Source organism: Solea senegalensis, linkage group LG8, assembly GCF_019176455.1.
Source record: "Solea senegalensis isolate Sse05_10M linkage group LG8, IFAPA_SoseM_1, whole genome shotgun sequence".
Lineage (NCBI taxonomy): Eukaryota > Metazoa > Chordata > Actinopteri > Pleuronectiformes > Soleidae > Solea > Solea senegalensis.
In genome coordinates this window covers 26063821-26089901 of record NC_058028.1, presented here as the reverse complement: position 1 = coordinate 26089901, position 26081 = coordinate 26063821, and the positions used below count along the sequence as shown (strand labels likewise).

At 39.6% G+C, this 26081-nt stretch overlaps 1 protein-coding gene across 1 annotated transcript; it reads left to right on the top strand.

The window, feature by feature from the left end:
- The first annotated feature begins 1626 nt into the window (after positions 1 to 1626).
- Positions 1627 to 21201, top strand: alp3 (alkaline phosphatase 3). Its single transcript, XM_044033065.1, has 11 exons — positions 1627 to 1740; positions 5398 to 5514; positions 5739 to 5854; positions 6714 to 6888; positions 8187 to 8359; positions 8899 to 9039; positions 10352 to 10421; positions 12140 to 12274; positions 16668 to 16859; positions 18914 to 19030; positions 19823 to 21201. Exons 1-11 carry the CDS (start codon positions 1671 to 1673, stop codon positions 20125 to 20127), a joined length of 1611 nt encoding a protein of 536 aa, XP_043889000.1. The 5' UTR covers positions 1627 to 1670; the 3' UTR covers positions 20128 to 21201.
- The last annotated feature ends 4880 nt before the right edge of the window (positions 21202 to 26081 follow it).

Sequence of the window (26081 nt, the reverse complement as noted above, 5' to 3'; positions counted from 1 at the left end):
CACACACACACAGACGGAGTCACGTTAAACAGTGACAGTGTCAAAAGACACACCCACCTACCTAATGTCACGAACACGTTTTAAACATCATACAGATGAATTCATAGTTTGACTCACTGTGAATTTAAGCGGCGTTCTTTGTCTCTGTAACCTTTGCCGGGCTGGAAGTTGTTGTTAGATAAACAATTAGATTAAATTAAGGCGGGGCTAAAATTAAACACGTCGAACGAGAACGATTCCACACGCACGTGCAGCGAACAGCTGTATAAACACGAGCCGTGTGTCATTCCACGGTCTGGATCCTGAGTCACGGGTTTCCCTTCTCCTATTAAATCTCTCAGGCTGTAACTAAGAGGCTAACACTGCCCTCTGCAGTTCAAAGTCCTGAATCACAGTTCTCCCGCCCCTCTTTCTTTCTTCTTTTTTCAGGTTTTATGGCAGTTGGCAAACAACGATTAGGCGCATTACCGCCACCATCTGGTGTGGAGTGTGCATCAAAATGTGGATGAACCATGGATGGGATAAACTGAACTATTACGTTACTATTATTATTACTATTAAGTGTGGCGATGTTGGGATAGTTTGGATTTTTGAACATTAAGTTGTATGACATAGACCCCAGGAGTAGAGTGGATGCAACACTTATCAATCATTTGAGTCTCTGGTTCGGAGATCTCGCCCAGGTTCGGAGTGCAGAAAAGCAGTTCCAGGAGAGGTCTGGCGTCACAGAACTAACAGGTTTTAAACCACAAACACGCATGTGTTATATTAACACATTTGAATAATAAAACTGCTGTCCATCAGTATGTAAGATCAGTTTGGCACTATTTTCTGGCCCGTATCATTACGCTGGGCAGCCGCGCAAGTCACCAGTTGAGTGAGAGAGAGTGAGGGAAATTAAACAAACAAACATGTCTGACTATGAACGGAATCCAGACGTCAAAAAGTCCCCTGTAAACACAGCATTGTTTGGTAATGAACCGAATCAGGGGAAAGAAAGGGAAAGTTTGTTTGTTTACACTATTTAGATATCTGCATATATGTTCAGATATCTAGATTTCTTAAATATGTAAAAAAAAATCGTCTACACACTCCTAGCAAAACCTGGTTTTAGGGTTAGGGTAAGGGGCTAAGAAATAGTGTCCTCACTACAAATGCTGTGCAAACGTGTGTCCAGCTCCGTCCCTGTGGACTTTGCCTCTTACATAATAACTATCTCCCACAGCATTATCTGTCACAGCATTATCTGAAAGCCTTACACCTTCGTTAACTGTGCATTCACTGTCACTAGTTCTTTGGTGCCGTGTCATAAAGAAAGCCCCAAATAAACACTATCTTTGGAGTGATATCGTTAAAGCTTTGACTCCTGTTAATAATTCATTTCTTATATTTTGATTATATCTGAATTTCTTATGTATTAAATCAAGTAAAAAATATCAAAAGTCTTTTGAATATCTTAGGTTATTTTTTAGCAACACTTATTTATTTTATTCCCTTTTTTCCCTCACTATTTTATGTCCCATTCCACTCACAACATGAGATTAGAGGTCATAGACTTGCCAATCTTCTCTTCTGGACTGATATGCATTTATTACATTTGATTAAAAATGATTATCAGCTGGTGTGTGGTGGTGGAAGGACAGGAGTGAGTCTCCAGTCTGAATCTGGCCATGGAGTCGACTAGAGGAGCCATCTTGGTTGTTTTTCTGCTGGTGGCATGTTCCTCATCCAATGCCAAAGGTAAGGCAGAAAAATAACTTATCTTTGTTGTGCTATGTGCTCAGTCTGAAGCTCATACTTGAGGTTACTAGTCTCCAGCTGCTTCTTTGTTTTGGATCTTTCTTAAAACTTCAAGGAAAAAAACACTCAGATCTTCTTCAATCGTCCTGTGACTTAAAACACATTCATACTCTCTTTATTTATATCTTTTTATCTCTCTCTGTAATAACTGACACAGCTGCTTTTACACTCTTCCTCTGTCAATACTAACTGTTGTGAAACTATTAGCAATAAAAAATGGTAACAATAGCAAGTTTGTAGTCAGATAACATAACCTGTCTTACTGTAACAGCTAATATTTTGAATTGATAAAGCATCCTTTTCCAAGAGATATCTGTCTGATAAATAAATCACAATTTTAATTTTTACATAAACTTGAAGAGGTGACGACTGGGGAAAAAAAATGCATCATAATTATTCCTCTTTTAATTTCCCTTTAAATATATAATTTAAATATATAAATGTTGTACATTTATTTTTAGATTAGAAGTCTCATTCTGTAGAATGTAAATAGTTAGTTTTTCCCCCAGGATTTCACAGGCTTTAACTATGATCACTTACAATTTAATTGTACTACTAAATCACATGAATTATATTAGCTGTTACATTAGCTGTGAAGTTACAGTAAACAGCTGTCAACTTACCATCATTTACTATAGTAATGCTACAGTGACCTGCCGTGAAAGTATGTAGGAGACAATACTTTACTGTAAATATGCACATGTTTGCTGTGAAAGTAATGCAACTAGTATTGTGAATGTACAGTTGTGTACTTTTGTACACATTTATTTCGCTATGGAAAAAAGACCTTCGACCCATCTGTGGATCTTGACCTTTATTCTTTAGTGATGACTGAACTAGATCATGCACCTCAGTTGCTCAGGGTGAACCTCAACTAAAACTTTAAATAGACAATTTCCATGTCCCTAAGTGTTCCTGTTAAACATGAAATGGCAGATTTAAGCAATGGACCATCTATTCTAGCTTTACATTTATATTTGAGCATGCTTTAATGTAGGTGTACAGGGTTCCCACACCTTGGTTGACATCAAATTCAAAGATTTTCCAGAAATTCAAGGAACCAAATGTGCTGACACAGCTTAAGACGGGAGGGTAACTTTAATTCATTTAAAGTGATTGCCCTTTGGTTCTTGGATAAGTCAGTCTTTGTCATTTTCTTAGTGTCATAACAAACAAGGGAGACATTTATCTAAATTAGACAACTATTTTTATTATTGATTAATCGTTTTTAAGCCTTTTTTATGGTTAAAACAAGATTTCCGCTTGTTTAAGATTCTTAAATGTGAATATTTTCTTCATTTCTTTGCTCTGGATAACAAAGAAATCATTAAAAGTAAATCATTTTGCTTTGTGGACAAAACAAGACATTTGAGAACATCATCATTTCCAGGTTTGATCAACAGATGAATCGATTATGAAAATAATCGTTAGTTGCAGCTCTAGTCTAAATATTAACTTTGTCACGCAAAATTCAATAACCCGTGTCTACTTTAGAGCAATTTTTTTTTCAAAGTCACAAACTTTCAAGGATTTCAAGGACAAGTGTCAAGTGTCCTTTAACTGCCTTTGTCTTTTATTAAAATTGAGTTTGCACTACAATCTTTCTTTCTTTCTTTGTAACCAGAGGTTCACAGACATCACTTGCATCTAAGCTCCTATTGGACAATACCAGCTGTCAATCACACTCTAGTTATTATATTTATTAATTTATAAGAGCTGAAATCAACTTAATGTTGGTGTTATAAATCAAGTGGCAGTTTGAGTGATCTATATGCACGTACCTACATACGACTTCAATGTTCTGATCACATAGAAAAGCGAAAAACCTCATTCAGTTCATTTATTGTTCATACACAACTTTGTCTTGATACCTTCAGTCTTTATTGTTAAGTGCTTCCATTTCCACAACCACAACAAGCGATTCAAATGATTCTTGTTTTCACACAGTTGTTGTTTTTCCCATGAATACTTCGCAGTGGCCTGGAAATGTTGATCTTGAAGAATGACCTTCTTACCCCGGAGTCACATTGCTCTTTTATTTTCGCTGCATTGTTTTAAAACTATGTTCATATCCAGTTCAGGACTTGGTTTCTTTTCTCACTTTGTTCTCTCCTCTTTGCCCTCATTTCATCACCTACATTGTTTTGTAAGGGGCTTCAAACATTTCAGACCAGCACACTCACACAGTTGTGTAACTGGCTGCATTTGGCTGCAAATAAAAGTGTAGCAGGTAAGAGAGCATAATGACAGAGGCATGAGGATACAATCCAACATGCTAATAACTCCAGCTCACTCCCTTAGGCCTGAAGAGCAGCGCCCACTGGTGTTTTGATTCTACTCACTCTGGTGTTCAGTAGGTTCAAATGGATGTTATATGAATAACTGAATCTGAAAGTTTCAAAAATGATTATTTAACATTCAACTTTAAAGACTTAATGTTGCCTGGCTTCAAAAAAGAGTTCTCTCTTCTTTTTTTATTCTCCTTCCATCTAGATCTGTTATTCTGCAAATATGATGACATTTTCTTTACATTATTGATTATTCTTGCCTTTTATTTGTATTTTTTTTAAATACTTCTTTCTTTTAATTTGTGCAAAACTGGTTAATTCATTCATTGTATATCAATAAATGTATTTAATTCACAATGTTCATTAATTGCAGTTCCACGTAGGCCCTTAATTCACATCACCTCTCTGTAACACTTTATAATTAAGTACACACTATCAAGCATTAGTTAAGCATTAATAAATATTGAATTCATCATTAATAACGCATGAATACTCATTAGTATACGGTTTATAAACACAGTTATAAGTGTTTTACCCATCATTTAGAGGCAAGGCGCTAAATACACAGTGCTGGCATGTACTAAACTTCATCAACAAACTGGTTTGTTGGAGGTGAATGCTGATTGGCTCCTTGAGTACAGAGGCTCCTCCTGCTGGACCGAGCTGACGAATTAAAGCAGCTATTTGGACACTGTTCCTCAGCTGATGGGATGAGTAAAACAGTTATGTGTTTATAAACTACATACTAATGAGTATTCATGCGTTATAAATGATGAATACTTGTATACTGTTTCACTTAACTTTTTTTTTTTAAATGTTGTATGCTTGTTTTGCACCAATGACACCAGAACAAATTCCTTGTATGTGCAAATCATACTTGGCAATAAAGCTCTTCTGATTCTGATTCACTTCTGATGAATTCAATATGAATACTTAACTAATGCTTGATAGTACTTAATTATTTAATTCTTTAATTAAACCTCAAGCAGGTAACTACTTGATGCCTCGTGATTAGAGGGCCCCCCTCAAGAGCACATGATATAGTTTAGTAAACAAAAAATCAATAAATTAACCAAAATTCTGCAATCGAGGGCAACAACACTGTGGTGGGAAATCTCCTCACAAGACCCTGTCACCAAAGCTTTGTGCTTTGAAATGTCAAAGAGGCAACAAGGAAACCATTAAACACACTTCCAGGGAATCAAAAAACAAAGCAAAGGCAAGAGGAAGAAAAAAGACAGAGAAACAACAGAGAATGACTTGGTTGAATGAAGTTATAATGCTCCGGCTGATTTCTATGTTTGATCAGTTGAAGAGGAGAACCCAGAGTTCTGGCGGACACAGGCCCGGAAGACGCTGCAGGAAGCTTTGGACAGGAAGCTCAACACCAACGTTGCCAAGAACATCCTGTTCTTCCTCGGAGATGGTGAGTTCCACAGTAACACAGCCAATTCCTCACACTAATGACACCACACAGTCTTTCCTGGCTGATAGCTGAATACAGAGAATCAAAATCAGGAATTGGTGCTTGACTTCTTTAAAAAGTCATTTTGCCTCCTGTCCACACTGTTTCCTGTCCTAGTTTCACAAAAAATAAAGTGTGAGAACAGTGTATTTGTCTGTGTGTGTGTGTGTTTGTGTGTGTGTCAGGAATGGGGATCACAACCTTTACAGCAGCTCGTATTCTCAAGGGTCAACTGCAGAACCAGACAGGAGAAGAGACTGTGATGACCATGGACACATTCCCAAATGTGGGATTGGTTAAGGTGTGTACCCACACACACACACACACACACACACACACACACACACACACGTGTGTATATATTGAATTAAATTATTCAATTAGTCATATTAAATGGTAAATGATCTGTATTTATACACCAATTTTCGACTCTTTTTTTTCTAGTCTAGCTGACCACTCAAAGCTGCTTTACAGTACAGTTTTGCCATTCATTCATTCACTCAAACATTCATACAGCACATCTTGCATGCCCATTCACAAGCTGCCAAAATAGCCACCAGGTACGCAGGTTTAAGTCCTTTGCCCAAGGACACACAGAATAAAATCTTAATTTACGAGATTAAAGTCTTAAATTTACGAGAATAAAGTCGTAATATTATAACCTGTTGTTTTAACACTCATTTTAAGAACTCTCCTCTTCTAAAACAACAGGTTAGACTATTACGACTTTATTCTCATAAATTTACGACTTTATTCTCATATATTTTACGACTTTAATCTTGGAAATTTATGACTTCATTCTCATAAATCTATGACTTTATTCTCGAAGTGCTACTCCGACGTAGTATTCAAACTAAATTTACATTAATGTTTAAAAATCTCTTTGTTCTTTGTTGTGCAATGTCATGGATTTTATAATTTGTATGTTTAATTTGTATGTTGTGCTGTGTTTTTCTATTCATTTTTAAATATACAATTGATATTGAAATGTATGCAGATATTTAATACTTCATGAATTACAGGACTGTAATCATTTTTGATGTTGCACTCACTTATTTCTTTAATTTTAAATGATTTTCTTTTAAGTGTTTTAGCTTATATGCTGCATGTTTTATCTACACACTCTGTGGGTGTGTGTGTGTGTGTGTGTGTGTGTGCAGACCTATAGTGTGGACTTTCAGATTCCTGACAGTGCAGCCACAGGTACGGCTTACCTGTGTGGAGTGAAAACCAACCTCAACACCATCGGAGTGAGTGCAGCTGCACGCAACGGAGCATGCAAGACTCAGAAGGGCAAGGAGGTCACATCTATTCTGAAATGGGCCAAAGACGCAGGTAATGCTTCATGTCAAAAAAAGGGCATAGATGAGAATATGGTTTGAGAATACACACTATGTATACATAATACACAACTCAGTGCGTAACATTCAGTTACAGTATTGTGGATGTTTATATTCTGCCTCTGCTTGGTCTTCATAGATACATATGAGTTAAAAAAATCTGCAAACAGGCACTGTCAAGTAACACTATCAGATCTGACCAAGGGAGTATTTGTGTGTATACAGCAGCAGTGCAGGGGTGGTGGTTTATCCCATCAAACATCTTAACAAATCATTGTTTTTTTAGCTGTAGAATTTACTCCTGAATCTTTTTTGTGGACGCTTCGTTGTTTTTTTCAGTCAGACTCCAACCTGTTTGCAGTCACCTCACTTTACTAGCACAGTATTGTTATTGCTTCCGTCTACCTTAGCATTAAGTTGTGTGGTGCAGAATGGCTAACCACGGAAACACTGTTATTGTATAGATCATAAACGTGTATGATACCCAAACTTAGTGATATTTATTTCATATCCTGTTAGCATTTGTGTGCTAACCGCGGGCTAAAAGTAAAAGTGCAATGTCGCGTTCTATTAATAGTCGGAACTCGAAATTTCCAAGTTCTGAAAATAAATTTCCAAATGAGACACTTATTTTTGAAATGGAAGGATGTGGGTTTGATTCCCAGCTCTCCTAGTCTACATGCAGATGGGTCCTTGGGCAAGACACTAATTCCATATTGTTTTGGTTTTGTTTTTTTTTGGAATTTTTGTTGTCAAAGACAAAACGTCTGTGGATTAAAACGATCTACTTTGGTAAAAGCTCACTCATTCTTCTATAACCTTACAACCAGTGCAGTTAATGGTGCAACAGTGTGGAGAACAGCTACCACCAGAACATGTTTGTAACATTATTAGTTTTTATAGGGTATTTTAAATTCACAACCTGTTTGCACTTTGTTGCTGTTGTTAGACTTAAAAAAACTGGCCTTGATAGTGTTGATAATAACCTTCAGCTTTAGCACTGTTTAACCTGGTTTTATATCCTAATTACTGGCGACTGTATTTCATGTTTATCAATTGCTTATGATTGTGGGACCTTGACAATGACCTTGTAGTGTGTAACCTAGTTTACATATCATATTTATAATGTACTTCTTCCTTTGTCAATGTATGTATCCTTAATCATAGTCATTTCTTACATATACCCCCTTTAATCCTAAATGATATGTATATATACGTATATTTACCCTGATGATTGCATCATACTTTTAATGTTCTGTTGTATATTAACTGTGAAACACACTGATCTTGTAGGTAAGTCTGTTGGTATTGTCACAACCACACGGGTGCAACACGCTACTCCAGCTGCCAGCTATGCCCACAGTGTCAGTAGGAAGTGGTACAGTGACGCTGACATGCCTGATGCTGCCAAGAGGGACGGATGCACTGACATCTCCTCCCAGCTTCTCAAAAATACTGACATTGATGTGAGTTTCTTTGCCACGATATACAAATTCACGTTATTTTCAGGCTTATGTTTGTTAATTACTTAATATCTATTATAAATTAATTTATAATGATTAATCATAACTCATATTTTGTTTTATCTTCATGTAATTAATGTTTATTCAGTAGATAAGGTTTATTATGCTCTTATTTTGTCTTGCTACCGCAAACCGATACTGCCATAAAGCACAGCTTATTGTTGTAAAACTGTAGTAAATGAGCCAGGTGGGCACCTGTCGCCATCTCTGTTTTCTGATTAAGTTATTGGAGCAACAATTTTCTGATAAGAAACTTGTTTTTTCCTGTCAATTATTTTGGATACCCAGGACTTTGATGAAGACTTTATTTTTTGTTCAATGTGGATTATATTTTGAGAATTAATCCCATTTTTTCACGTGGGCCTCGTTTCCCTCTTTATTTTCTTTGGAGTTTTTTGCCTCACGAGTACAGAAACTTTATGTCCTGCAAGAGCGACAAATAGGTTGCCACTTCAATGTGTGATGTGTGATTGTGTTTCCAGGTGATCATCGGTGGTGGCAGAAAGTACATGACGCCCAGAGGCACCAAGGACCCAGAATATCCCAGAGATTTCTCTTCTCGAGGCAAGAGGAAGGATGGACACAATCTCATCAATGAGTGGAAGAAGATGAAAATGGGAAAGGTAGCTCTATTTAACCAGGCACAGTGACCAGCAATGCAACGTTTTTAAAAGAAAAATAATAAAACTACATCTATACAACTACTCATGGGAAAGTGAAGTTACATTACATTACATTAATACATTAATGTAATGTAATGTAATGAAAGTGAAGTTGCAAAATAATAATGGCTAATAGAAGGAAACAAGGTGTGTCAGAGCGTTTAAAGCTGTAGTAAGCAGATTTGCAAGAAAACAACCCAAAAACAAAAACAGTAAGATGACAGTGAGGGCAAGGTTTAGCTGAGAGTCACACACATTATATACTGTACATACTCTACTGTATATGCAGTAAGAATGTCCCTGTGATAAGTCAAACTCTGTTGGGCTGCTCTGCATCAAATATCTCTGGCAAGATTTCCTCAAGGTTATAAACAGAGGTGGTATAGTGGCTAACACTGTTGCTTCACAGCAAGAAAGTCATCAGTCCGAATCCCAGGTTTGAATCCTGGCTCAGCCCGTTTCTGTGTTCTCCCTGTGTGTGCATGTGTTTTCTCCAGCTCCAAGAAAGCATGCAGAGGCAGTCCTGTATAAAATACTTGAAAGCGATATTTGAGCAAAAGTACAAGTATCTTAACAGAAAATGACTTTGGTAGAAGTTAAAGTCACCTTTTAGAATACTGAGTAAAAGTCTTTAAGTACCTGACATGTTCTGTACTTGGCCCTATGTCAACTGTGATTGGCTTCAGGCCCCACATGTGGAAGATACAGGGGTAGAAACTGTGTGAGAGTCAGACTCCAACTATAAAGGCTATAAATAGTTACTGTCGTGGCCATTTGTCAACAAAAAATATGTTCAAAATGAATCTTGATCAACTTAACTAAATCAAACGACTACTATCATACCCTGGGCAGGTAGTGTACTCAGGCAAAAGAAAACTGAATGTCCATGCTGGGTTATAGAGGTCGTGATGGTTCATGTTTGTCCAATAAAGCAAACAAACAAATCCATTGTGTCTTCTGCTCGATAGACTGTGAGATATTTCTGCAGAGATCTGATAAAGTCAGTGAAGTCAACTGTATCCGTGTTATGTTTATAATTGGTTGCACACTGAGAACAGCTATTGAAAACAGAGACTGGAGGAGCTGTGATCACAACACACATATACAGACACACAAACAGTAGCCTTTAACTGGCCTCTTAACTGGTGCTGTGTATGAATCCAAGTTGTTATGTTACGTGCAATAAAACACTTCATCAATCAATCAAATCAAATCAATACATGCTTTTTCCTCCCACTCAGTGTGACAATGTGTCGCCTTGTGTGTTAAACAGGTAGCGCACTATGTGTGGAATAAAACAGATTTTGATGCTGTTGACCCGGAAAAAACAGATTACCTGATGGGTGAGTTTCTTTTCTCGTTTCTTTTTCCCTCAGTCAGCCACTGCATTTGACATCATCCATGATGTATTTCCCTCCTTGCTCTCAATGAGATAATAACACATGTAGTGTCTGAATAGACTATTCAAACTGTTCCTGACCTACATAATGTTTTCAAGGTCTAAATACATTCATAGAAGTTCATTCCCAGAAGACAAAAACAGCTTGTGTGTGCTCTACTTCCTGCAAACACTCAGTCTCTGCAATTTATAGATATTACAATTGCACATGTTTCAACCACTACCTATCTGTGATGATGTAAATGTCTGTAATCACAATTTACCACTCACATTGGCCCATAATGTCAGACCAAATATAATCTGTATGAGGCCCACATGATGGCTGGATATACACACATTTAGTTTCTTAAACATCATAAACTTAAATACAGTAGGAATAGATTGTATTAGGAAAAGTAGTTAAGTAGCTTTGTTTCCAGTGATTGTGAGCATCCATGTGTCTGGATATGATGGGATGCACAGAGCACAGTCAGCTGACTATTGGCGTATTTCCACCGGCTCTACTCGCCTCGGCACGGCACCACAGGACACTGTTTAGGTTGCATCTCCACTACAATAAAAAGTATCTACTCAACATGGGCCGAGTCATCACTGCGGTGACTTTGTTTTATACGTGACACACACACACACACGAGTGACGAGTGACTTAACACCAGACTCCTGTAGTTGTTGGAGATTAACCTATGTTTTTAGGATTGTCAAATAGTTTTAACTGATCTACAGTTCGGCTTGATTTGTTTGTCGGACGTCTCTGGAGCACAGACTCCTACTCCACAGACTACAGCAGCAGGGTCTGTGATGCCACTCACCATCGTCGTCGCTGTCCCTAAACACACCAGACTCCTCTGTTAAATGTAGAGATTTCCCTGGTAGTTGTTGTTGATTAACCCACGTTTTTAGGATTGTTAAGTAGTTTTTACTGATCTTGATTTGTCGGACGTCTCTTCCTGTGACGGCACTCTGGACAGTCCGTGACCAGCAGTCTGACCAATCGTCGCATATTACCTACTCAGCATGCTTTTGGAACCTTGCCGGAGCAGGTACTAAAAATAGTACCTGGTACCAGGTTACTATGCTAGTGGAAACGCTACCTAAACTGTGCTGTGATGTGGCGAGGCGAGTAGAACTGGTAAATATGGAAATTCGTCATAAATTTCTACAAATACACATAAAAAAATGTTCTTTTTTCTTTTTTTTCTAGCTTTTTGGCAACTTTGGGACTGTGGGTCACCATTAACACTAGGGTTTACAATTGTCAATGTAGATGTGCAAGCTTACAGTTGCTTATTTAAGTATACAGCAGTCATGGGGCGAACATTTAACAACATTTTTGGTTTCCAACAAATGCAGCAGTTCAGCTCTCCAATATTTTCCCCAGCTACAGTGTCTAATTTGGTCGACCCTTACTGGGTGGGAAGTGGACAGTCATTTTCATGTATCATGTCAGCAAAGGTAGGTTGTTCTTTGTGTTGTGTGGTGGTGTGGAGGAGATGTACAGATTCAGTCATCATGCAGTTTCTGGTGTGAGCTGGAAATAGCAATCGTGGTGGGAGGACAGGACTTTCCTTTCAGCTGCTCCTCCACTGTGGGCCGATGAAATGGATTTACTGTATTTTCACACAAAGCCTGGTCTCTTTTTTTTTCATGCATCTCATCGCCCAGCTCTGTTTGAACCTGGTGATCTGCGCTTCGAGGTGGAAAGGGACCCAAGCATGGACCCCTCCATTGTTGAGACCACAGAAAAGGCCCTCCGCATTCTCCAGAAGAATCCTAACGGCTTCTTCCTGCTAGTAGAGGGTGAGGACAAGACCACACACACAACCAGTAATGAATGCATTGATCAAATATTGCATAATTGGATGTTATATTGAGGTTCTGTGGAAAAAAGATCCAGGTGGATTCATTGAATCACTTACCCAGTAATAATCACAAAGGAGGCTGATGTTGCAACCATATACAGTACTGAAAGTTGGTCTCATAGATTAGCAACCCCTCCAGGTTTAAGAGGGTCAAGGGTCATGCTGTTGTTCAAGTGTAAGGGTAGGTCACACTGAATACATGACACTAAAACAGAAACAGTCAGTTCAGAAAAATAAGTTCTTTTAAATCTGCATACACATTTCCAGTATTTTCTTATAATTATTCGTTACAGCATTGCTAAAACAACACATCTAATGGTGGCCGAACACTTTCACACAGGACTGTAATTTTGTATTTGTGGTGGTTTGCTAACATATCAAAAGTGTTTTCTAAAATGGCCTCATCACCAAATTACAGACAATAGAATACAATAGAATAGAATAAGACTTTAATATGTACTTCAGGCAATTATTGAGCTTTAAAGGTACAGTGTGTAAAATTTAGCAGCATTTATTGGTGAACATGTATGATGCAGCTGAAGTTCCCTCACTCTCCCTCTTCCAGGTGTGTTGAAACTACCCATGTAGCCTTCAACTACATCAAAACTCAAAAGATGTTTGATTTGTTCATTGTGGACTGCTGACTACACATTTATATGCAACATGTCAGTGCCTTTATTAGGCAAAGGGTTGGTAAGAGTGGAGTGGCTTTGAGTCCGTGGCCAACCGAAGAGACACGTGCAGAGCCACGGACGTTTGTCAGATTCAGTGGTATTGATTCTCCAGATCAATACCATACTGTGGCAGGTCTTGCTGACGATTCAGTGCAGACAGGCAACAGCCACGCACAGCTGAAGAAACTTTAATAAACAGCTGCACACACACATAAACTACAAACTCATTTAGTAAAATTATTTGTCCTGACATCTATAGCTGAAGTCCATCTTTCTCTTGCATGCTCCAAATGGAGTGAGCAATCAGCAACTGCAACTCCATCGTCACCTCCACTTCCTCCTGAAACTGTGCTAACTTTCACACATACAATGGTCAAAAATGTGAAAACAAAGTTGTGGCAGTGTGCCTCATTAAGCTGTATGCCGACCGCTATAAAAGAAGAAGAAGAAGAAGAAGAAGAGAACCAATGCCACGCCTTGTGTAGCTCACGTGATGTGATTCTGGAAAAAGCGTTTGAAAAATGGTGGAGGCGGACACAGCCGAGAACAGCAGAGAAAAATGTAGGACCCAGGTCGTCAAAAGTATGGGAGCACTTCAAAGAACATGCGCACAGCTGATCTCGCGGGGTGAAGGAGATTCACGTTAAGTTTGTAGTAAATTTATCTATCACTTATCCATCAACCAAACTGGAGAAAGGCTATTTCTGTCCATTAAGTTGTTTTTTTAAATTGGCCTGAAATTGTGCATTTGTCCATCAAATGGACACAAATTTGCTGAAAAATATAGATACATTTGATGATAATTAGCACAGAGCACAGTCAGACTCACTCTCACTCACTCACTCATCTTCTATTGTGTTATCCTCCACATGAGGGTCGGGGGGGCACTGTTCCAATCCTATCTGTCATAGGGTGAAAGGCAGAGTACACCTTGGACAGGTCGCCACATAGAGACAAACAACCGTCCACTCTCACTGTATCCAAAGTGTCCCAAATTTGCCTGTTTTTGGATTGTGGGAGGAAACCGGGGAACACAGAGAAAATCCACATACACACCCAGAGAACTCACACAAACTCTCCCCTATAATTAACCATGTAACAAAAGAATGAACATCAATTTATACACACAATCAACAAGTGACACTAGTATGTGGACAAGATAACAAAACATTGAGACGTTGTCGTGGTGATCATCATTGAATATATGGCAGTCGAGAACAGTGTGTACTTGCAGAGGAGCTGCTGAATTGACGTCGATTCTGAGTGCAGTTTAGTGAGGCTTGCCGCAGTGTGTGTGTTTGTAGTGTGGTCGGCTGACGTGATTTTCGTTCCACATGGCCACCTCGCGCCTCATCTCTTCTTCAATCCGAGGCACATGCCTGGGGACTCTGTAATGCGGCTGCGCGCCTTCTTCACAATGACTTTAAAATAACAGGCAAGAGTATAAATAGTAGCAGAAATATGGCACCCAATCCCTGACTGCTCACCAAGACCACCACTTATTAACAGCAGCTCCCTTCATGTTCCAGTATCACTGATGAAGAGGATAGATGCGCCAAGACTCTGCTAAAGTAGAACTATATAATGAAGAACTTCTTTCCCAAATTAGAATTTACTTCCATATTTTATATTTTTCCTCGCCATCTGAAATAAGTGAGGGAGATGCAGTGTATTTTAACACTGGCCCAGGGTAATTTACCTCACATGGGCTGTGTGCCAATTTTAAACATGGTAAATGGGTTTTCTAATACAGTACATAAGAGATAGCTTATTAAATGTCACTAAAAATGTACTTTTTTCTTAATAAAGACTATATAGTCCAGGTCAAGCCAAATATCTGCATCATGTAATTTCTCAGTATATAAATGAGGATATTAGCGCTGTCAGTTAACGCGTTATTAACGGCGTTAGCGCAAACCCATTTTGTAGTTTTTTTCACATGCTGTTGCAACAACTAGTAAAAGTACAACATCACACCAGATCTAACTAGACCAGAAACAAAACAACAGGCACGGCCAAAGAGCAGTAGGCTAACGTTACGTTTTGAGTGGATGGCGAGCTCTGTGCGCGAGAATATATATGTCAACAGTGGGTCATGATGATGGCAGATTCATGCCTGTGTCTGCAAGTATGCAGCTGTCCACTACTGTGTGAGAAAATATAATCATCCACCCACGTCTATGAAGGTATGCATGTCCTATATGCAGTTCCCCATGTGCATGCTCCAGGTTGGAATGAGTTGGATAATGTTGGAATGGAATGGAGTGGGATTAAGCATGCCAGAATGATACAGTCTTAAGATTTAAATAATTCTTCTTATTGAGTCTTCTTAATTACACAAAGACAAATGATTCACTCATATCTGATTGAATTAAACTGTTACTATTAGGGATGTTTGATGTTTGGCTTTTATTTGATATGCCGATATTGTCCAACACATACAGGCAACAACATCGCTGCGATCTTAAAACTGCATTCCGGAACACAGAAAAGCATTTATTTCACGTTTGTATTTCTTGCAAAATGCGTTCTGGGATACATGGCTTTCCCAAATACACTCAAGTCACCACCCGATGCAGGGTTGAGGATATTTCGTGGTGCTGGAAGTGACGTACTGAGGGCCGACTGCCAATGAAAAGCCGTCGCCGGCAACCATTTCCAGAGCTAGAGGTCCCAAAGTTTTCATTACAATCGAGGATTTTGAGAGAAATCTCAGAAAAGTGGAAGAAGAGACAGCTTCTTCTAAGTATATCACGTACAAGAAACAACTCAATTTTGGGGAAAAGTGCATCCCAGGGTTTAGGGTTAGGCATGGAGAAGTGAGGTTAGGGTTAGGACCAAGATGACCTGATAAGGCCATATAACAAGTAAAAAAATGTCACGGTACAGGCTATATTTCGTAGGCGTCGACGGCTATGTTATTCAGCTAAGTCCTTGGTTACTATGGCCCCTTAGTACGTCACTTCTTGCAACACAGCCTTCTGAAAAATCCTCAACCCCGATGCATACTTGGTAAACCGGGCAGAGCTTCTGGGTATGATGCACGTCTTGACCTTGTTGAGCCTAAACGCGGTGTGTTTGTGCAGGCATGGTGCAGTAATCATCTGTTTTCATACACGTTATCTAGATTACTGCTACTGGTGTTCATGCACTTAATTACACTCTGGGTTTTCGCTGGATATCATGCGTAGTGCAACGCTATGGCTATCAAAATAAAAGCCCTTTTTTCCTCTATCCGCAATTTAAGCCCGTTATAATGCAAACCAAACATTTGTTTCGCAAAAAATCCAGGTGTTACTTTATCGGCATCGGTTTTTCAGCTGAACCGATATTACATAAATCGGCCAATATCGGGCCGATATTATCAGACATCCGTAGTTACTATCACATCTTACAAAATAAAACCAGCCAGGTCTGTGTTTTGCATTATGAAGCTAAAGTTTATGACTGAAGTTTAAGACACAAAAGAACATTATCCTTTCTGGTGTGTGAAATCCACCGTAGTCCTCCAACACGGACAGAAAAGGGAGGGTTTGCTGCAATTTGTCATCTCACCATTAGATGTCACTGATTGTTACATACTGGACCTACCTCTTCCTGAACTATTAGCTATCATTTATCCAGTCATCTCCTCTAACTCCTCCCCCCTATGGTCAGGTGGGCGTATTGACCAGGCTCACCATGATGGTCGGGCTTACATGGCCCTGCATGAGGCGGTTGCCTTGGACAACGCCATCGCCAAAGGCCTTGAACTCACCAAAGAGCATGAAACTCTCACTGTCGTGATGGCTGACCACTCCCACACTCTTACCCTCAATGGATTCCCCTTCCGAGGACAAAGCATTCTGGGTAATTATGAACTTATGACTTGAATTCCTTTCCTCTGTAGTTTAGTAGGAATATATTTTCATGGATGACGCTGTCCCTCCTTTGAGAGCGGGGAGAAACTCCCCATCTTTTGCTCCATCGAGCTGTTCCCCCTGCAGGTGTGTTTGTACGCCATGACACTAGACACATTGAGGTGGCATTTTTTTCTTTATGTGTGTGTGTGAGATTCCTCCTGGTGCTCCGGTGTGCCTCTGTCACCAGGAGCTTGACATTTCCCCCGCTCGCTCTCCCCTGCAATTACAGCCTGTGTGAACAATTACAGCCAGCGGCCTTGCTGTTCCTTGCCTTTCTATTTCAGTCCCTTGCTTTTCTCCGGCGTCTATACCTGTCTCATTATCAACACTGATGCCCCTCTCTGACTTACATGATTCTCTCTATGTTCACTTCGATTTGTCTTTTCTCACATTACATTACATTACATGTCATTTAGCAGACGTTTTTATCCAAAGCGACTTACAAGGGAATTGAGTACAATCTGCCAGGGGTGGAGTTGAACTTGCGACCATGAAGTCTTTGCACACAGGGTTCTAACCACTGAGCCACTCCACCTGATAGTATTAATTAACAATTAATGAATTGTTGCCGCAGCCACAGTTTTTTTGCCTTTTTCTTCCAGGAACTCCTCTCCAGTTTTGGAGTACACCACCATAAACATCCATCCATCCATTTTCTATTGTTTTATCCTCACTGATATAAAAACTCACCGCTGACACTCCCTCCTCCTGTCCCCTCTCCTGACCATGTGCATTTGTTTTAAACGTACTCCTGAAACTCAAGCCGTGGAGCCATGTCGATGGCAAATGGCATCCACTTTTTTCAATTCGGTCAGACAGTCATTTCCCCTTCACCACCACCACCTCCTCCTCAGCTATTGCTGTCCTGATCTTAGCACCAGTGCCTGGTGTAGTGCCTTGAAGCAATTTGTGTTTCTTCCAAGACCTAAGACTTCATGAGACCTCGTGATTCGGAGGGCTGTTCTCGGCGACCCTGATCTTGCAAGGCTCGTTTTCTGCTAACAGACAGTGGGTGATGGTTAAACAGACATTTAACCATCACAATGTCTCTGAAGATGTTAAATTAGCAGCATTGTTCTGCTTTAAGAAGTGACTAGCAAGGACAGATGCACAGAGCATGAATGGGTGAATGGAGAAACTATATTGTAAAGCACTTTGTGTGGTGATGTCTAGAAAAGAGTCTAATGTGAAGGGTTAAAATTAGTCATTGGTTGTCTTGTATTGTGGGACACTGTAAAATGTAGTGAGTGTATGGGACCAGAGAATAATTTAGGCCAAAATCTCTGTCAAGTTCAATTGAATGTTATGTAGCTGTGAATTTTTGGTCAAATGTTGAGATATCCTCTGAAAAGTGTTCAGTGTGTGGATTACCTTGAGAGGTCAGCACAGTTTTTCTTTAAAGACAGGTTGTAGATTTTATGGCACAGTGGATGCACAGCAAATGTGTTTTTAAGGAAAGGTAAATGCTTTTTCCATCAAGACCGTGTCCCTTGGGTTTTTGATAATGCCGTAGTGAAAGCCAGGCTGTAGAAGGCTAATGTGAGCATGGGTTTTATTACCTTTACACTGTGGAATCAGTTTTAACATCATAATGACAAGTTCAACTGAAAAGATTGCTTAAAAATTCATGCCCACAAATTCAGCGTACATTTTCCAGGCTGTATTGATTGTGCATTTATGTAATCCTCCTGCTGTTATCATCTTTCTGCTCGCTCTTTCTGCCCTGTCCTGTCCTCCTCCTCCTCCTCCTTCCTCTTCCTCCTCCCAGAGGGGAAGCGGTGATTAATGTGCTTGTGAAACTCGGAGCTCTTCATCAGTGTGGAGACTCAGGAGGCTAATGGCTCATCTGGGAGAAATGCTGAGATACTCAACCTTCTCCAGACCTTTCACAGCCCCAGAGACCTGTGTCTCTGTGTCTGTGCATGTGTGTGTGTGTGTGTGTGGTGTCTTCATGTAACGATAGCTCAAATAAGACAAGATTTCTGATGGACCCTCCTCCAGGTAAATCCCCGCTGTGGGCTACAGACATACAGCCTTACACCATCCTGATGTACGGTAATGGACCTGGACACAAACTCATCAACGGCTCGCGCCCTGATCTCCGCAATGTCAACACAAGTAAGACACACTCAGTATCTCTTCATTCCAGGCCAGTTCAGGTACAGGGTGTAAAATATGTGCATACAGTGAATTTCCGTATATAAAGTATATGTACAGTACATATGAGGTAAAAACAAATATGACATTTGATACTCGTGTCCATTTACATATATAAACGTCATGCACTTGTGATACATGTACTGTACATACGGCATAGACACATTTTTACTTTGAATATTTCATTTATATTTTATAAATATCTTCATATATGTAGAGGATGAGTGTTTTACATGACCAGAAGAATAGACCATATACAGTCAAATTTCACTCTTCTACCACCTGTTTTGGGGGTGGAGCTTTGACCAGATGGCCAATGGCGGGGACAGTTAAAGACTCAGTGGTCATGATTTGTTTCATGAACCAAAAATGCCTCCTCAGACTGGTCTGATAGTATTACCTGCCAGAACAGAGGCAGAATAATAATCAAAACAAAAATCAGCAAAGTTATGCACTGTGGTTTAACGTGAAATCATAATCAGACACTGTAATCTTGTCTTATCAGAGTTACTGAGATATAGTTCAGTTAAAGCTGCATTTACTGTTTCTTTTGCCTCAAAAAACTAGGTATACAGTATTATGCCAATTTAAAGACATAAGAATGATTGTATTTGTTTGTGTTCATATAACGAATAGGTCAATTATTTTATACATAATTAATATATAAAATGTTAATTATCGTAGCTTTAATGTCAACTCATATTGTAATCACAGTTGGAATATAATGTGAAAAGATAATTTGGTGTCTTCCAGAAACTAAAGACTATGTCCAGCTGGCGGCAGTGCCCACAGAGTCGGCCACCCACAGTGGAGAGGATGTGGCAGTGCTGGCCCGTGGACCCATGGCTCACATTTTCCAGGGCGTCAATGAGCAAAACTATGTCGCCCACGCCATGGCCTACGCTGCCTGTGTGGGCACTGACCAGAGGCATTGCCAGGGCCAAAATGTAGTCGGAGCTACCACACCTGGTGAAAATATGGCCGTTCAGGTTCATAGCTCAGTCGTTCTGGTCACTAGCCTCCTCACTTGTCTGGTGGTTCAAGTGATGCTGATGTAAGCTTCTGTTCATCTGCAAATCCTAATGATCTCACACCACATGAGACATTTAAGACGCGTAAGCCCTCTCTTATTCAAAACATGACGACCAGCAGGGACACAAGTAACAATGGATTTAGCCACTTAACAAAGAGCTGGCTTCATAACTTTTACAGTGGTGTATCCTCTGAATATGTTTGCTGTTTATAAACATGATTAATATATAAAATATTCATGATAGCTTTGATGTCAACTCAGATTGTAGTCACAGTTGGAATACAATGTGAAAACATTAGTGCTGTCAGTTAAATGCAACGCCACTTTTCTATGTTGATGAAAGCATTAAAATGAGAAAAAATAATGGGACAAAAAGAAATCAAGGGACATTTCGAATAGATTTAAATGTGCCATTAATTGGGAGTTAACCACTGTATGACATTAATGCGATTAATCGTGATTAAATATTTAAATTGTTTGGCAGCACTAGAAAGCATAATTTAGTGTCATCCAGAAGGAAACTGACATTTCTCTCTTCTACACCAAAGACCATAGAGAAAATCACAGTGTTTGGCTAACAGATATTTGGGAGCTGATGTTCTATACTGCTGCCATATGTGGTAAGTTTGTGGGACATAAGTAAATAAGAAAGGATTTGAAACCCTGAAGTCATGAAATTACTTATTTTAACTTGTTGGTGGAGGCAGCAGTGGATCAACATCTCATGTGTGCCATGATGTAAAATCACTGATTTTCTCCATGGACCTTGGTGTGGGAAGTGAGTAGTTTACTAAGTGACACAAACTTCAGTTTCCTTCTCGTGGTGGATAAAATGGTGTACAATTTTCTAAAGATATCATAGGTGATCATTTTATTAGATGAACCTCTCGTTAAGCTGCTAAAATCCATGTTTTCAGTGAGAGTGAGCATCCGTGTCTTGAGCTTAACGATGTGTCAGTAGTACCGAATACAACATGTCATAAAACCTTAACTAGGCTTTAAGGAGTTTCCCAGACGTCCAATACAAAGAATCATTATGTTATGCTGTGAATGAGGATGGGCATTAAAGGTTTTGGAATAAAAATCTATTGAATGACAATTTGTTTTGCAGTTTTTCCATGTGTCATTCTAATAAAGTGGACCTTGACATTTAGTATACAGTATGTCATGTATTTCTTTTGGTTTTTGCATTTTTCAGTCATTCAAACTGCTTTGAGGGGCAGAAATCATCTGAATATGTTGTCTGAATATTTTCCTTCTGTCGCGAGTTACAGTTTGAAAACGCCATGTCTCACACTCCTCTTTTCATGGACTTCTCATCCTCCCCTCATCCGAACAAAGTGTTCTTCATTTTGAGGAACAGGGAAATTAACAAGCAAAAAGTGTTGAATGTGGTACGAGAACGTAGAGTTTCTGTTGGTGGTATGTTGTGATTGCCAAGCAGTATTTCCAGAGTACATTTCCCCATAAAATCACTACTTGTTTTGTCATTTTTCTTGGAGGACATATTAAAAAAATCATTAATTAAGGTATTTTGGTGAAATGAGCGACGAGACTGTTCTGTTTTCATTCAGAAAACTGAGCTCAAATTAATTTTCAAGTGATAGTTAAAATGAAATGATTACAATACTAAAAAAATTCTGGATTCTAATGCACAGAGCTTATTTCAAAAAGTTTCTTTGTCCTTCATTTCGTTAATTTCCTTCTTTTTGGCAGGAAATCTGGTTATTTTTCTTAAATGGCATCACTGACTTGTTTCCACTGGTTTCTTTCTCTGAATGAATAGTCCTGTCCATCACAGCTCTCCCACATGAGGGCAGGCAGCTGGCCCTTGTGCTGAAGCCCTGAGGGGGCAGGACAATGTCCTCAAGCTAATGGACATGCTGTCTCTCCAGGTGGTCCTCAGCCCAGGTCATAGCACTTGCCAATGTATAGTTCCTCTGCAGATCTATGGTGCTTTTTGTCACTTAGAACAATGATAACTGGTGGTGATAGTGGATGAGCGAGTCATCTTTCAACTGGGAGGTCAAGGGTTTGATTCCCAGTTCCTCTAACCTACATGCCAATGTGTCCCTGGGCAAGACACTTCACGCCAAGTTGCTCCTGATGGGGCTTGACTGTGTGTAAATAGGTGAATGCAACCTGTCTTCCAATTGAACCGTAACTATGGATCGTTTTGGGCGCTGGTTTTGAAAACGTAGACATAGGTCTTAATTCCAGTTTCATTGGACAGTCTCGGTGAATGGCAACAATGTAATTTAAAGCAGCTTTGTGTGGTCGTCAAGACTAAAAAAGCGCCATACAAATACGGACCTTTAAATAATAATGATAATGAGTTATAAAACATAAAATAAAAACAGATATAAATAGAAACAGTAATAAAATAAAATGAAACAAATCAAATAACAAATAATAACAAATATAACTTGTAAATGCAGCATGATGAAAGCACTGTTACCGTGCCTTTCTTCTTTAAACGACAGGTGGTGAGATGATGGCGCAGAAAGAGACTCCGCTGACACAAAGCTCGTATAGAGCACAGATCAAGCCAAGCATCAGGTTCAAGCACTGCAGTTTACTTGAGAGAGTGTTTCAGCCATATCTTGGTACAACCCTGCCCTCTGTGATCTCACGTTCTCATCCTATACAACACATGATCGTAAATATTAGATAAACAACAACAGGTTTGACATTGGTGTCACTTAGTCCAATACAGTAAGTATATGTGTTTCTTCAACAAGGCTTATCCAGGACTGGCCTACAGGCTAATGCATGTGGAGGTAGAAAGAAAGAGAGCGAGAGGACAGAGAGAAGCTGCAGATAGCTGCACACAACAGTGCTCTATATAAATGAAAAATTGCCATTGCCACTGCCATTTGTTCTCAGACATGCAGCTGAGTCAGCAGGGTCTTAATTGAGACCTTCTTCTTATCCACAGCCTCAGCACTGATATGAGAGTGAGTCTGATGTCAGGGTCTGTTAGCTGTGAAAGCTTGTGTTTCAGCACTGGCCTCACTGGCCTGTTGTTCTGGCTCTCTGAAGCAAAGGATAACAACATCTCTTAGCCTGGATTTACTGTTGAAATGGCGTTTCACCATATTGGCCTGAGCTCCAGTCACTCGTAAGTTGACAGCAGGTGGTTCATCTGACCGGCTGAGTGACATATTGTCTGCTGATCCTGTTCAAGGCTCAATTAAACAAGAAATCTCCACTCGCTGTCAAACAAACCAGAAGAAGTAGCAGAATAAGTTCACTTATTCACTGACAGACAGAATGGGGTTCACATTGTGAACACCTATGACAGCAGAGCATCACAGGTCACTAATCACATGACACAGACGAAGGGTTAAAAATGGTCGCGATCGCGCTGTCCCTAAATACACCACTCCACTTTAAAAGACTCCTGTTAAATGTAGAGGTTTCTCTATAGTTGTTGGAGATCAACCCACGTTGTTAGGATTGTTAAGTAGTTTTAAGTGATCTACAGTACGACGCTGTTCAGCTTGATTTCTGTGTGGGACGTCACACTCTGGCCAGTCAGTGGCCGGCAGTCTGACCAATCATCGCATACCTACTTAAGCACGCTTGGAACCTCGCTGGAGCAGGTACTAAAAATAGTACCTGGTACCAGGTACTAGGCTCGTGGAAACGCTACTTAAACCGTGGCGTGGTGAGGCGAGTAGAGCCGGTGGAAATTAGCTGACGCTAACATTCTTCTTCACCTCATTGAACATTCTGCGCCGTGCTCTTACAGTCATCGTTACAGGGAGGCCACTCCTAGGGAGAGTAGCAACAGTTTTGAACTTTCTCTATTCGTCTTACCGTGGACTGAGGAACATCGTGGCTTTCAGAGATACTTTTGTAACCCTGTCCAGCTTTCTGCGAGTCAACAATTCTTACTTGGAGGGCTTCTCAGAGCTCTTTTGTGCGAGGCATCGTTCACATCACACAATGCTTCTTGAGAATAGCAACCTCAAAACTGGTGTGTGTTTTTATAGGACAGGGCAACACTTTAACCTCCAACCTCATCTCATTGATTGGACTCCAGGTCGGCTGAGTTCTGACTCCGATTAGCTCTTGGGGAGGTCATTAGCCTAGGGGTTCACATACCTTTTCCACCCTGCACTGTGAATTTTTACATGTGTGTTCAATAAAAACATGAAAACACATCATTGTCAGATATTAGTTTAAGAAGACTGTGTTTGTCTGTTGTTGGGACTTAGATGAAGATCAGATCCCATTTTATGACCAATTTGTGCAGAAATCCAGATAATTCCAAAGGGTTCACATACATTTCCTTGTATGTTAATCCTCTTTGTCAGACTAGTTTCCTCAACTATAATAAGCAAATCTAATCCAATTTGAAGATACCAGGCCCAGGAAAGGTCAAGGCACATGTCTGGACTTTACATGTGTAAATGCTTCTGTATCTGATGAATTCTTGGAGATGTTGAAACATTGTTATTTATAGACAAATGAGCGTAGTTTGCGTCAAAATAGGAGTGCTCATTCACAAATATTCTGTAAGTTATAGGTGCTAAGACAAAAAGTGTTCCTTCCATTCCTGGTCTCCCCTACTGAGCAACAGTCTCCCTGCATTCCTCAAACTCCCTCGGCTGCCTTTGCTACAATCGTCCTTTTGGTGGCGCTGGAGGACTGGTTAAAGGACCATGAGCCAGAGAGAGAGGACTGAGCTCTGGCTTTGCCGCAACTTTGTGGTGTTATGAAATCACGAGAGTCGAATGGCGCACTGCAGGAGAGGAGGGAGCCGGAGATCGTTTACTGTAAATGTATCTGAGGATCTGAGAGAGAAATAAATAAATTAAAACATAACAATGTGAAAATAATCAAAAGGTTTATCTTATTTAATTATTTTTCTTTTTCCAGCTGTTTGTAACTTATCTATCTATCTATCTATCTATCTATCTATCTATCTATCTATCTATCTATCTACCTATCACTTGTTTACATTGCTTTTAGGGTATTTACAGCCCACTTGCTGTAATATTCTGTTAACGTACATTCAAAGTGTGGAGCAATCCTTCATCTGTGAAACCGGCTTTTCACTCTCACTCTTCTCCTGTTTTTTCCCCTTGTCTGCATTGCGTGTATTTACGCACTTATGCGCCTGGTGCAGGACCTGGAGCGCTGATTCCAAGTCTCCCAACTGTTTCCTCTTCTGCACTGATCCAGATGAGCTAACAAGGGAAAAGCGTGTTTTTTCTGTGCTCTCACAGAAAAACAAAACAAAAGGAGAACTGGAAAAAGAATGTTCCATCAAGCGTTCACTGTGCACATTTCATGACTTGAACTAGATTCATGCCAAAGCAGTAAACTGGTTTGTCTTCTAAAAATACTCAGAGGGAACACATGCTGCTGACATATTCTCCTTTCATCCAGTCTTTGGTCTAATCTGACCCATTTCACAACTTTGCTGATCACGAACTTTGTCCCATTCAAAAATGACCACCATGGGCCATGAATGGGAAAGATTATAATATGTTCATGTATTGATGGTTACAGGAACATCTCTCTCTCACACTCTTATGTGCTCACTCCTGTGTGAATCACACCATGTAGCCCCCCAGTTGATTACATGAGGCCCAATATCATGTTATAATAAAAACATGTCCCTCTTCTTTTAAACACAGGCTTAAGCACAGCTGCCAGTGGGGTCATAGAATAAAATATATTTGCAAGAAATAAAAGAAATATTTTTACAATAGTAATAATAAGACATTTGGGTGTAATTATCACATTATTACATGTATTACATTATACAGCATTGAATTATAGCTATAATCTTGTTTGGTGTTTTAATTACAGTTATCCATGTTATTATTGACTTAATTTTAAAGTCATTGCTTTTTTTTCTATATATTTATAGATTTAATTTTGTATCATAAACATTTTTTTTTATTGTGAAGTAAACATAATCACATTAATGTCATAGTTTACCAGGTACTGTGTGGGAGAAGC